This window comes from Maylandia zebra, linkage group LG1 (assembly GCF_041146795.1).
Source record: "Maylandia zebra isolate NMK-2024a linkage group LG1, Mzebra_GT3a, whole genome shotgun sequence".
In the NCBI taxonomy this organism is placed as follows: Eukaryota; Metazoa; Chordata; class Actinopteri; order Cichliformes; family Cichlidae; genus Maylandia; species Maylandia zebra.
Window position 1 is genome coordinate 18,641,908 of NC_135167.1, and position 13,810 is coordinate 18,655,717.

Sequence of the window (13,810 nt, forward strand, 5' to 3'; positions counted from 1 at the left end):
GCTCCTTCTGATGTGTAGGAGTAGCGGCTGAGCTCCTCTGAATGACCAAGCTCCTCGAAGGCTGATCCCAGACACACCAGAGTGTTTGCTATTTGTTCTCCTTTATTAATATAATACTATTTGTTTGGGGAAGTCCTTTTTCTAGTTTGTTGCATGGCTGTAGGATTTTAGGTTTTTACCGAACTGCCGATGAGGTGTGTGGCCTGGGAGATAAAGACTTACCTCAGTGAATCAGCTGCGTTGTGCTGAAGATGGATCCTCCTCTGCAGTGAAATTGTAGTTACACCTTCTCATCTCTGTGTGATATGCTAATGAGCAGCTTTGCCGAATATTTAAATCAGAATTGATGGGATTTTTTTTCCCACTCTTGAGATTGATTTTTCATTGCATTGGGGATATACTGAGTGATGTCTGCATATATACATTCGTATTATTGATGGTGATTGCGGTAATTAAGCCACTTTACTCGCGTTGCTTTCTTACATTTTCTATCTCTCACTGATGTTTTAAGGCACCTAATGAATTGTGCTGTCTATCAATCACTGCACTTCGGTGACTCATTAGTGGGCCTGTGACGGCACAAAAAGAAAACACATGCTTTAGTCCCATGTAGAGCCGCACAGAAAAAATGGGCGTACTCAGGAAGTAATAATAACAATATTTGTGTTGCTCTTGTTGTGAGGCTGTGATCACACAGACTTCCACGGAGGAGGCAAAACAAAATGTGGCCGATAACAAGCCTCAAGTACATGAAACGGTTAAATCCTGCTTTTATTTTAATTCTCTTTCCTCACAGTAGGGATGTGCTTTAATATATAAGCTTCAAACGTAACTAATTCAATGATGAATGTGCAGTTTAAAAAGTTACTTTGAGTTGTGTTCATTAATGGGAAATTCACTCTTGTACTGTGACCTATTTTCCTCACGGTAAGTTGCAGTATTTGTGCGTCAGACAGAAGATGGTGTCACTGCATGATATTTTATTCAGCTAATTTAGGCTCCTGGCTTTAGAACCGGCCAGCCCAGCATTATGTTCCATTTGATGTATCACTTTGTTCTACTTTACCTCAGCGTCATAAATATGAATTCTCCTGAAATTTGGGAGCAAATTCCTGTAAATCTACATCACACCACAGAGAGATTTAAGCTGTGTTTTTGCACCACACATCGCAGAAGGCACTGAAGTGTTTGCTGAGGGCAGCAGGGAGAAACATGATCAGATAAAGAGGTTAGAGCTGCTGCATTTGCTGAAGAATAGTTTAAATAAGCTAAGAGACCTGCTCATCCATGATCCCTGTGCATACTCCTGAAGTTAAACCAGCGCTGCCATTGGATTGGTCCTTCGAGTGCTGCTGCATCCATCTCTTCTTGCTGACAGATTCATGAGAGATAGAGTGCGGTCTGAATGGGGGTTGACATGTCTTGTGGTCTCACAGGTGCTTAGTCTAGCTTCAGTTTCTCCAAATTTGTGGCTCTGACACCTTATTTCTCACTGATAGTTGTAAACCTATGTACATTAAGTGTACATTACACTTGCTGTTCCATGATGTTTTATTCTTAAAGTCAATTCAATTTGCTAAATAATGATGTTTTTACTCTCAAGAACAGGGTAATCAAAGCAAAAAAACAAGACAACTATGCCCTATATTTGCAAATTGGCACCATTTAAGGAAAAATGCAACCTGTCTATTATGATTAAGTAACATTACATACAAAGCAGCAGTTTTCTGACTTCTGTAGCTGTTCATGCCAACCGTGTAATTTTGCAGGACATATTTGTGGCATTTATTGTATCAGATTAAGCGAAATTCTTTAGATTATTTTTTTTGTCAAATAAACAGATTTGACTAATCAGGCAACTGCATTTGGCAACAAGTGCGCTTGTAGCTCAAAACGCAACCTGGTACTGAATTTTACAAAGATATGGAAATAGTAAAGCCATGCTGTTTTACCTCAGACACACACTTAGACGCTGCTGTGGGTCAATCGGCTCTCTGAAGTGATTTATCTGCCTCCTCTGATGTGCTCCCAACTCTGCCGATGACAGCTGAAACTGCCCTCGCTCACATCCTGAAATATGTACGAAAGCAGTCGTGATTCAGCCTCTACTGCTGGATCAAACCTTCTTGTGAGAATTGGATGAATTCAGAATCTCAGTTTGTTCTTTCTTCTTTAGAAAAATCCAGAGCAGCTCATCATCACTTCTTGTGGATGAATTTGTTGCCCCCCCCCCCCCGCAGATCTTTCGGCGTGTACAAGTTTCCATCTGAGAAATTGGGAATTTTATGTAGTTTTTTAGCAACACGCTCGATGTAAAGGGCTAAACACAGTAGGCAGCACTTGTTAGACTTCGTTCTGTTAGGCTTTGTTCTCATGGCCCTGAGGGACTGCTTCTCTGTGTCATAGTGTAAAGTGCGACTGTTTTTGCAAACACATCTGTTGTTTGAGTCTGGGCCTACGACACTAACGATCAATTATTCACGTCAGACGCGGTGTGTGTGCAAGAACACGTGCTTGCAGTGAATATTCAACTCTTGCCCTTGACCAGACCTTTCTCTCTGATTACATCTGATGAGTGAAAATGAATTTCACTAAACCGTCTTCGAACATGAGGCAGAAAATAAAGAAATTAATATTCTCATTCAGAGGAGACATTTCATCATCCTGCCATGATGGAAAACGTTGGTGGTAACTGACAACTTAATCCTATTTCTTTTTTGCAAGCGCAATGGCTCAGAACTGTTTCACATCATTGTTAGAAAAGAAGCAGCTTTGCCAGTTAAACGATCCTCTCTGATTCCCTCAGCTTCCCTCATCTCTAAAGGCGGCATGGACAGATGCAGAACAACTGTCTCCTGCAGGACTGCTCAGATAAGCACAAGTGAATTCTCTTAGATGTGCCTCGGTTCACCTGCGCATGTGAAAGTGCTGTTCAGATCAGTCATTGTGTAACAAAAGATCTGAACTATGCAGGTTTTTAACGCACAAAAAATATTTTCCTTGTCCCCAGAGTAAACAGAATTTAGTTCCAACACTTTTGTCTGTGCTTGTAATATTTGGAAATCTGACAAAAATAATGTACGATGCCGTTAAAGTTATTCATCATTCTCCCAGAGGAGCTCTCATTTGTTTGTTTGTTTTTTCCAGGGGACTAAAAGTGCTGAGTGTGGATATTGTGATGTGTGTGATTCATGGGTGTTGTGTGCTTTAAGGTCTATTTCCCCCCCTGACGGATCCTTGGGAGCCTTCCTCTGAGGATTTGACACTGAGAGACGGACTCTGACAGTTGGATCAGTAATTATTCACCAAAACATACTTTGCATACAGAAAACTTTGAGAGTCATAACGCAGTTTTACAGAAGTATTGCAGGTGTTGCTATTGGTCTGCTGAATAGTGCTTGTAACAGAACCTGCTTTTACTGGAATCCAGATAAGGAAACTTTTCGTGACTGAACCATTTACTGCAGGACAGTTGAGTACATTTGATCTCTTGAATGTAAAGGATTTTCTGTACATAAAATATTGGTTTCAGAACTTCCCATTTTGCCACTGCTGTGTTGATGTTTTTGGAGCCATACTTAGATGTCAGTCGACTGCAATAGTTTTGCATTTGTGGACTTTGTGTGTGTCAAGCAGACACACATACCTACTAGTTGGTGCTAAATAACAGACTAGTGCCCCATTTATGCTTGCTGTTGTTACGCTAACAAACAGAGTTTTGGCCTGCTGCACACGTTTTTTGTAACTTGGCATTTCGTGGCTGGACTGAAGACAGGCGTGTATGAGCAAGAGGTCAGAGATTACAGAGAGGGATCATCTTGCAACATCTTGAAACTGATGTGAGACTTTCTTGAGAAAACTCTGAGAAAGACTCGGCAATTGCTTTCCTTGAGTGCAGCGAGTCCGTTCTGCCTGAAGCACCAGTATGAAAGTTGAGAGGGCACATGACGTCATAGTGGGCTTATTAAAGTTCTAAAATTCCTGGTCCTGAGTGCAATTAATGCAAAGTAAGCCATTTTTTTCTACATAGCTCCATTAAAAGTTCTCTACAGTTCACCAACAGGGTTAGGGTTATGTCCAGTTCGGCTTCTCAGATTCAGATTTGAGACCCTGAAGGCAGCTTCTGCCTGTCAAAAGGGATATACCCCTACCTTCAAACTGGAAAAAAAATCTTAAATAGCTGACTTGCTGGAGATGGGCTACACCCTGGACAGGTCATCAGTATATTGCAGTGCCAATCATTTACACACACATTCACACCAATTTAGAGTCACCAGTTAAGCTAACATGTTTGGTTTTAGACTGGGGTGACCATGACTAGGGGATTCAAACCTGTGGCCTTCTATGCTCACAACAGAGAAGCAACAATGCTAGTTACTGCACCACCACACCGCCCAATTATCCAACTATCAATAGAGACCAAAACTATTTTCTGTACTGGGCTGTAAATATGTTTATTTCTGCTGTAAAATTGTTGAGTTTAACATGCAAGTCTATGGGGATTGGCTCACTTTTGGAGACAGCTTCAAGTGGCCATTAGAGGAACTGCCAGGACTTGGCTTCAGTTTTCAGCCCCGGAGATTTCCACTTGATGTACATCCATGAGTCCGTCAGCTAATCCGTCTACTGATTCAATCCCTCGTTCTTTGTGTCCTTCTTTTTCCTGCCAGCATCAGATGATATTACAGTAGACAGCAGATGAAAGTGGGACAAACTGGGCTGTTCGCTTCAGTGAAAGGAACAGCAGCTCCAAGATTGTCCAAAGATATTTTATTATTGCTCTAAACAGAAAAAGAATCCTGCTCGTGTCCTCGAATAAAAGCTCCCAAATTTGTTAAATGATATGTCAGTATACTACAGTAGAGTCTTTGTGGGCTTCTGTGTTGTTTACATGTTGTTACCCAGAAAGAAAGATATGAGTATTTCCTTTGCAATAACATTTTTACCACATTTAAGCATGCTTGTGAGTTTTTTCTTTTTCATTTAAAGCCCTCAGTTTTGCTTAGTAGACAACATCTGACAGCAGCAGAATAGGTGTTCATCAGGTATAGCAATAATGTTTTAAATCATTACAAGGGCAACGCACAGGGAAACCAAACTCCTCCTTTCTGTGACTGCTCGGCACAGGAGCTGCATCACAGCATTCACCGCTCCAGTGTGGCTGCTTTTAACTAGCACTGTTTGAGTGATTGTGTACTAGACAGGCTCCAGAAGCAAATGTGTGACCTTAAATTGAATAATGTGAAAATCCTGTTTTAAGCAAACAGGTGCAACAATGTACAAATCACTGTGAGTAAAGCTAAGAACACATTACAGCAAATTAAGTGTTCATCTTGCGCTAAACGCTTGACTGCAGGCTAAATACCGCAGCCTGTTATTACTTATAAAACCATCTGCATTCCATAAAAGTTCCATAAAATACTGAAATAGTAATTATTCTTTTTTTGTCTGTTTTTACAGGTAAATCAGAGAGGGCTTCGTTTCTTGGATATGGCAGGGATCCTGCGGCATCTGGCTGCCAGGTGAGTCTCTCATTGTTGCTTCTATATAGACCTTTGCATCATTTCCATCCCGCTTTTAAAATGTTTTACTTCAAAATAAGTCAAACAGTATTTTTTTTATTGTTATAGGCAGTCTCATTATAGCAAATATGTGTGGTGAGTGTGCTGTGCTGAGTAGTGAGCGTTAAAAGTTAAACAGACCCCCATACCTCAGGCTGGTGCCAAGCTATGGCTTCTCGGCTTTGTCCCATTGAGGCTACAAGACCACCAAGACCCCCTCCTACAATGTAAACTATCTTTGCTTTGGCTTTCTGACTAACTCTACTGTTTTAGATATTGTGAATAAGCACAGAGGAAAGAGTGCACACCTGCAGCTGCACAGATCTGAGATTAACCAACTGACATCTAATCAGGACAAATAGCTGAACAAGACGACTGATCTCATGAGCTACTTGGCACATGACGTGTGGTCATTTTACAGTCAATCAAGACTTACACAATTCCCAACTTGGCTCAGAAGACAGCGTGGTAACAGTTTGCATATGAATGATTATGAAACTGACCTCACGGCCAATTGTTTGTCAGTGGTGCTAGTTTCAGTCCTTATGCAAATATAACCTGCAGTCAGCTGAGACTGAAGAAGTCACTTAGATGAGTGACGAAACGTTTCTCCCACTGAAAACACTACGTCCAGATGAACAGAATCAGCTTTTTGGGAGAGCATGGTACCATTTGTACCTTTGTGCATATTGGTGCTGAGGTGTGCCTCACATGAGCTGTGGCTTCTTAACATTTAATATCAGAATTTCAGGATTTTTTCACCACAAAATCTGAGATTGAATAGGGAAGCTTGTACAATCTTGAGATCTATTCAAGCTGGAAGAGCTGAGCTGATGATTGTTGAGTGATGTTCGTATGTTGTTCCTCCCAGACTGACTACAGTAGCATAAAGGAGGTCAGACCCAGTGCTGCTGAAGGTATTCAATGTCACTGAACAAAGGCAACAGCAGAAGTGGGTCTGTTGTGCCATGTGAAAGCTCCAGCATCAGTGACAGATTGTTTTTTTGCAAACTATTTTCCTGACCTACATTTCATATCAGCGAAATTATCTTCATTTCTTTTGTGCTGCTTCTCATGTACACATTGTTTTTTTAGTCCCAACTAAATTTGGAACTTTAAAGCATCAGATAGAAACGTCTCAGTGGTAAACTGTGTCAATCCTCAGCTTGCAAAGAATCCAAGAGGGCACATGAGGCAGGTTTTCAAGCCAACTACTACTACTCTTCATCGGGCTGAGTTGACCTCACTCACACACTCTACGCTCTCCTGATCTCCAGCCGATTACTCTAATTAGACCAAGCTCTTAATTGGGCGTCTTAACCCAGTTTGTCAGGGTTGTAGAGGTCAAACAGATATTGGTGGCAGGGTAACATGGTAAGCTTTCAAGGCTGGCGGAGTCTGTCCTCTCATGTTAAAAAAAAAAAAAAAAGAAATCTTTTTTTAAAACAAAATAGAATTTTTTGTTTTCTGCTTTTTTTTCTTATTATTCATTTCTTTTAAAATCAACCACATCTGACAGAAAGTTCCCAGTCAGCTGATTTTTATTTAATAAAGACATGCAGAATTTCACCAAAATTTCCACACACATTGAGCTAGGCTCAATTTTACACTTTTTAATTCTTTTAAATTTTTTTTTCCCAAATTCTGAGCCCTCACAACTTATAGACACATTCAATTTGCAGAGCTTAAGAACGTATTCCATCTCAGTTACATTTTATAGCCTTTAAATTTTAAAGGCATTAGAAGTTAATGCTCAAAGCTGGTCATAGAAAGTGCTGAAAATACTGAGAAGAAGAAGATTTTGGTTTTTGATTGTGGCATTTGCTGTGGGTGTAAAACTGATTTGGTTTTAGATTTTAACAGAGCCTAAATGTGCTTTTCAGCACTGAAGGCTTCATGTGGATACTTAAGAAGTTATATGGGCTCATAAAAGCTGGAATAATTATGTGAATTAAAAGTGCAAAATTTAAATCAACTGCTTTCTACTTTGAAACCACATAACTCAGAATATTCATGGCATGAAGTAAATTTTTTGCATGTTTTTTTTTTAAATATACTGAAGTTAGTGTACTAAAGAAAGATCTAATACAAGCGGTCAAGTGAGAGACACTGAGTGCTTCTCTTTATTAAAATATGTGTTATTTTGAACAAAGCTCTGTTTAAATGCAGAGAGCTTAAAAAAATGACTGGTTGAAGGTCAGTTTGGACAATAAAAGTTGTTCTTTTCCTTTAGTTTTTAAACATTTCTGCGTTTTCTCTTTCAGCCTTCTGTAAGGACAGACATTGGGTTGGCGAGTCCGAGTTCAGTGACTACGTCAGGGAAGTCTGCTACTCCTTTCTTCTCCTTCACTGCAGCCAATCCAAGAAGACGTTCTCTGCCAGACCCTCCAGCCATCGGTCAGTGCCGTCTTCATGACTGAAAGAAAAGTGCTCTTAAATGACCAGCAAAGCAGGTTTTACAATATTTGAATTTCACATTGTGCTCCAAAAGTAGATCAAGTTTAGATAAAGACAGCCTTAATTATGCAATGCAGGATTCGAGCCTTTCTGATAAAGTTGTTTTTTGGACCACTTTAGCTCATGCTTGAGAAATCCCAATTACATACGAACTATTGCTCAGTCAGTTCTTCATATGCCTCTCATCTCAGATTTGGCTGTATAAAGGAAAATATTGTATTTTAATCAGAAATGTGCAAGATTTTAGGTCCATACTGTCATTACTTTGATTAAAAAAAAACAGGATGAGGATCTGGGCATTTTTTTTCAAGCTCCTGTTTTGAGGTGCAATATTTAAATTCAATTATGTAGAAAACTACTTGAGCTAGGTCCTGCAAAGGAGTAGAGTAATTATTAGGCGCTGGGGCTCTATGATCACACACTATCGGGAGTGTAGCTCAAGTTAAGGTAAAGTTAACTGAATTACTGTATTTTCCACACTATAAGGCGCACTTAAAATCCTTTAATTTTTCAAAAATAGTCAGTGCACCTTGAAATCCGGTGCACCTTATGTATGAATTCTGGTTGTGCTTACTGTCCTCTAACCGATTTTATGTGGTGCATGGCCTGAAAAATCTGTCAAAAAAATGTTTTAGTATGACTTTGGTAAGCTACCAAGCGGCACTGCTTGATGGATTGTCTGAGCATTAGGGCTACCGTAGTTAGGAGCCTCATGGACTCGGAGTAATCTGGGTCCAAAACTCCGTCTATTCAGGTCCCAAAGTCAAACGAACACTCTGGCTCACTGAGAATTTAAAACTGTCTAAATTCTTTCATCTTTAATAAAATGATCAGCGTTGCTGCTTTACCAGGTGTAACAATTACGTTAACACCCAGGCATTCATTCATTCAAAACAGAATTTATTAAATTTAATGGAGTTGGAAGTTAGCAGGAAGTTAGCTCGCTAGCTTCGCTACCTAAACGTGATATAGCATGTTCTGACTGGAAAAAAAATAAAAACGTACAGCTCTGCTATCACTTCCAACATAAATGAAGACAGAAAACTAAACAGCAGTGACGTTTGCGGTTGGGCTAGCTGGTATATAATGCTGTGCTATGTGATCACTAGCAACACAGCTATGTTAGCATAACATAAAGCATACCACAGTGAAGCTGGAGGATGAACGCTAACTAAGTTAAGGTGAGGGTTCCCGATGGTTTTTGACAAATGCAATTGCATGGTAGTGTACTGTAAACGGACCAAACTTCAGTCAGGAGAACAACTGAGATAATCCATCCACAATAAGAGGTTAGTTATTAATATACTGCAACAACATGGGAATGGAGCAGCTGCGAGAGAATTCAACATCAATGCCTTATGTATGAAAACAGATCCCTTCATCTACAGTGTGCGTCTCATAATCCAGTGCGCCTTATGGTCCGAAAAATATGGTATTTTGTATGTTTGATCTCTGATGAGTAGAAATCACAATAGGTTGTTATATTTACAGCTTCACATTTTCATGGCACATGTTCTTTAAAATTGCGCAAATCATGTGTGTGGTTTCACAGATATTATAGCTTCAATATGGAAAAAAACCAAACATTTTCATCTAACTTTAGTGTGATATTCCTCAGGTGTGAAACCATTTCCAAGATCTAAATGAGCTCTTTTAGAAAAAGAAACTTTCTGTTAATATTATATCAAAAAAATTGTGATTCTCTCATTTTCGCTATGTAAATATTTTTTAAATACTTATTTATATTTATGTACAGCCATGGTGAGGCTTTGTTTCTAATGTTTATCGAGCCTTGGGGCGTCTGCGTGACAGTGTTAATTGTTTGACAGTCTTAACATCCACTGCACAATAAAGGAAAACTAAAAGTAACAGCAAAACTAATAAAAGCTAAACTGAAACAAGCAGGTAAATAATGGTAAATAATTCAGTTAGTTTTCCTTTTTTTCAAAAGTCTAGTTTTTATATTTATTTTAGTTACTGATTTTCACATCTACTTTTAACTTTTAGTTTAGTTTTATATAATCACTTGATAAGATTAATAAAAAAAATGACAGCTGTAATAACTCCACATTTGATATAAAACTTGGCCAGCCCTAATATGAACACACCCTGCTTTGGTGTCTGGCTTCAGTCGTCATCAGGCTGCGTTGAAAGAGCAATGACAAAAACACACAAAAAAACAAGTATCGACATATTTCTCTGATATGTCATGTAGGACTGTGTGTAGTTTTCTTTTATTCTTTATGTGAAAATCACAAACAATGCTTCGTAGGATTTTGTTGGTGAGTTATGGCTTCTGTACAGTTGCCTCTTTATTATTTTGTTTTCTGCCTTTGAATGAATACACCCTGCTTTCATCTTTCCACAGATCCTCTCCAAACAAAAAAGGTTCGCAAGGTCCCTCCTGGCCTGCCTTCATCTGTGAGTGGAAGATCATCTACCTCTCATATAAATAGATTTCACAGTGAGCTCACCTAAACAAACACACTCACTCAAACACACATACACACACACACACACATACACACATCTTTACCACTCACACACCCTCTCTTTTCACAGTTGTACACACAGAGCGCTCTTGACAACCCCGGCACACTTCTCGGATTGAAATTGTGTTGTCTCTGTGCGGCTTGTTCAACAGCGACTGCGGTGGTGGCTGTTTGATTTAGACTTTTAGTGTTTGTTGTTTACATGCTTGTTGTTTTAATCCAAGCACGTAAAGGTCTCGGCGGGCGACAACTTCCTGCAGATTTTTTGGTGTGTCGTGCAAAAGCGCATGCATGCGTGCGTGCGAGTGTGTGAATACACATGTGGACCTTGAGGTGATTGATTTTCAGTGCTGCCCTGTCACAGTCTAGCCTCCTCACAGCCTCTCCTGGGAGAAAGAGAGGCTGTCAGAGCGGATCCACAGCTCTGCTCTTTTGATGTTTAATTAGTCATTACGTAGCCGAACAGGAGGACAGACAGAGATTAATAGCACAGAATATCTGAAATTTCTATTGGTAATGATCCCGGTGGAGCAGAAACCATTAGGATGCAGAGAAGTGTGGAGCTCAGCTTGTATTCGCTTAGACAGGGGGTGTTGGAGTTCATTAATATGCATAAATCACTAAGTCAGATGTTCATTGTTAAAAACCCCGGTGGATCGTCAGAGGTTTTTATTAGGCTTTGCCTTGAATTCTCAGAACTAGTAGAAGACAAGGATTTTTAAAAAATGTTTTTTCCTTTTTAATCAGAAGCAACTGGTTTACCAAAAATCCAACATTTTCTTTCCTTAAACAATGACGGGGTTTCTTTTCTTCTTTTGGCGAGGGAGTCTGAGACTGGATTTGCCTTGCAGAGCTTTGATAATCATCATCTCTACTGCTGTTACTCTGAAATTAAATATGGAACAGGCCACCGAACATAAAAGGGTGGCATGTGTTTTGTTTCTGGATTTGTATTTGAAAAGAAGTTTGTCAGAGCATGAGGGAGAGAGAGCAGTCCCTGGCAGGAGCAGGAACGTGCGCTGCCTTCCTCTTAAGTAAGTGATATATTTGAGGTCTTGTCAGACGGAGGGAGGGAGGCAAAGAATGGTTGCCTCGCGGGTTACATCTCTTTGTTGTGTAAATGGACGCTGGGCTTTTATTTGTCAGTACTTAACACATGGGCGCAGGTGCGGTTCTGTGACTCATAAGAGTACAATCAAGCAGTACAATGCTAGATGGGGAAAAACAGTGACAGAGCATGGGATAAAATACAGCTTCTTCTTGTCACTCAGTACAGCTCAGAAGATAAAGCCTGGAGCTTGGAGGAATTATCCCAGTTAGTCTTTGATCCCATTTGAAAGAATAAAGATGGCAGTGTTGAATAAAGGGCTATAGGTCTCTTCTTACCTGCTGACAGAGAAAGGAAAACATAAAGAGTTTTTCTCCTCTTTATTCTTTTAGTTGGCATATGTGGAAAATGTTAGAGTGGGAGGTTGTGTGGCAGCTTTTAGGAGCTGTTACTTTATTGCTTAGTGAGCTAATAGGAAGCAAAGGTGAGGCATGGGTGTAGCAGCTATCGGATGGGGAAAAGTGCTACCTGCGGCCTTCCAAGGTGTGTCTGGTGACTGTTGGAGGGAGTGTAAGCTGCATTTCTGAGGATGGTTATCAGCTGAGAGCCGTGTTTGTATTGCGGGATGTGGATGTAGCGAGGTTTGCCGTTGAAGAAGTGTCGAGGGGAAGGCGCACCTGGAGTCAGATTTACTTTGCCACAGGCAGCTGTGTGAAGAGCCTGCAGCGTACCTGTAAAGCATGAATGCAGCTGCATATGCCACCGAAAGCTTTTGCTTGTGTAAGCAAACGCGGGAGCCTCACCAGAGACCTGAATAGCTGCTCGATTTACAAAAAAAAAAAAATCAACACAGTGCTTCCCATCATTATATCTACTGCTGGGAATTTCCTTATTTATTTATTTCATTCTCAAATCCCCTCTTTATTCCCCAGCTTGTATTCTTTGCTCTCTCAGTCTAAAAATAAATTTCAGACTTTTAAATCAGATGGGCAATGGAAGATGCAAGTCCAGGCGTGATGTGTGTGTACACTACATGATGGAGCTGAATCAAAATATTTACGGGAGCACATCCTCTGTGCAGTTAGGTTTTGACACTGCAGTGCACCGGGATGTGAACACTATCTAGACGGGCCAGCTGGTGATTGCAAATATTTAAATGTTTATAGGGCTTTTTCATCTTATATACAGACAAACCCCCCACCCCCACATCAACCACACTCATACTTTCCTCTGTGGTCTGCTGGCTGTGTGCTTGCAGACGTGGGATTCTGCAGTGGCTGTAATCGTATAATCGTGTGATGTATATGCCTAGCAATATGTTGTTTAAAGGATTCTTCAAAGCTGTTTGTTTATCTATAAATTTATAGCTTACCACTTTGTGCGGGAGATACCGATAGAAGCATTAGTTCTGTTACAGTAGACACCTCGGATCTCATTGGCCGCCTGCTTTTATTTGACTGTATAATCTGAACAGTGGATATGAAGGACAGAGCTTGTTGTCATTGGACAGACAGGCTGCTACGCCGAGGGATGCTGATGGGCAGCTGCGTGGGCACCTGTCTGACAAGAAGGACTGAAGAAGGAGGGAGAGAAAGCTCGTAGCTCGTGGGGGAAAGTTGCCTCTTGTAGGATATTTCTGGGAATCTGCAAGGGCATGGTGTGTATCTCTGTGTGCGTGTCGAGTTTGTTTGTGTAAATAGCGTTTGTGCCATCCTCCCCCACCGCCTCATCCCTCCATCCCCGCCTTGTCAGAGGCACAGCGGCTCGATGTGACACTTCCTCCCTGGCTTTGGTGACGGTATGGCTGCAGGATGAGAGAAAGAAAGTGGTGGGCTGAGATTCGGCTCCCCTTGGGGGCTTTTGCAAGCGAGAACCCTGAGTGTGGATGACAAAAAAGATTGACATTTGCTTTTGACAGATCACTCAGACACCCTTGTTTCTGAGAGATTTGTACTGTGCGAGCTGTAAGAAAGGAAGTCTGCTCTAGGCTGTGAATCTTAAGACCTAGAAATGTTCCTCGCAGTGTTGTCTGGTGCATGACTTTCAAATGGTATATTTTCTCTCTCTCTCCATCTGCCATTAACGGCTCAAAGACAAAAATAATACTGTACTGCAGCGGTAAGCTAGGGTTCCTGTTGTAGTGAGAGCAGCTTCTTTTTGTTTCTTCCTTTGAACCGTGGCAGGATGGGACAGTAACAGGGCTCAGGGAAGAGATCTTAGATGAAATGCATCAGTAAAGCCCTTTGTAAACC

At 40.7% G+C, this 13,810-nt stretch overlaps 1 protein-coding gene across 6 annotated transcripts in view; it reads left to right on the forward strand.

The window, feature by feature from the left end:
• Positions 1 to 13,810, forward strand: part of tcf12 (transcription factor 12) — an 83,830-nt gene that overhangs the window by 39,512 nt on the left and 30,508 nt on the right. For 5 of the 6 annotated variants that reach the window (XM_004543071.3, XM_004543073.3, XM_004543072.3 and 2 more), the window contains exons 6-8: positions 5,461 to 5,522; positions 7,826 to 7,958; positions 10,387 to 10,439. In XM_004543071.3, the coding sequence (XP_004543128.2) occupies positions 5,461 to 5,522; positions 7,826 to 7,958; positions 10,387 to 10,439 (248 nt within the window). Of the gene's footprint in view, positions 1 to 5,460; positions 5,523 to 7,825; positions 7,959 to 10,386; positions 10,440 to 10,463; positions 10,483 to 13,810 lie in introns of those variants that run through there. The other variant, XM_076882780.1, reaches the window with a different exon arrangement.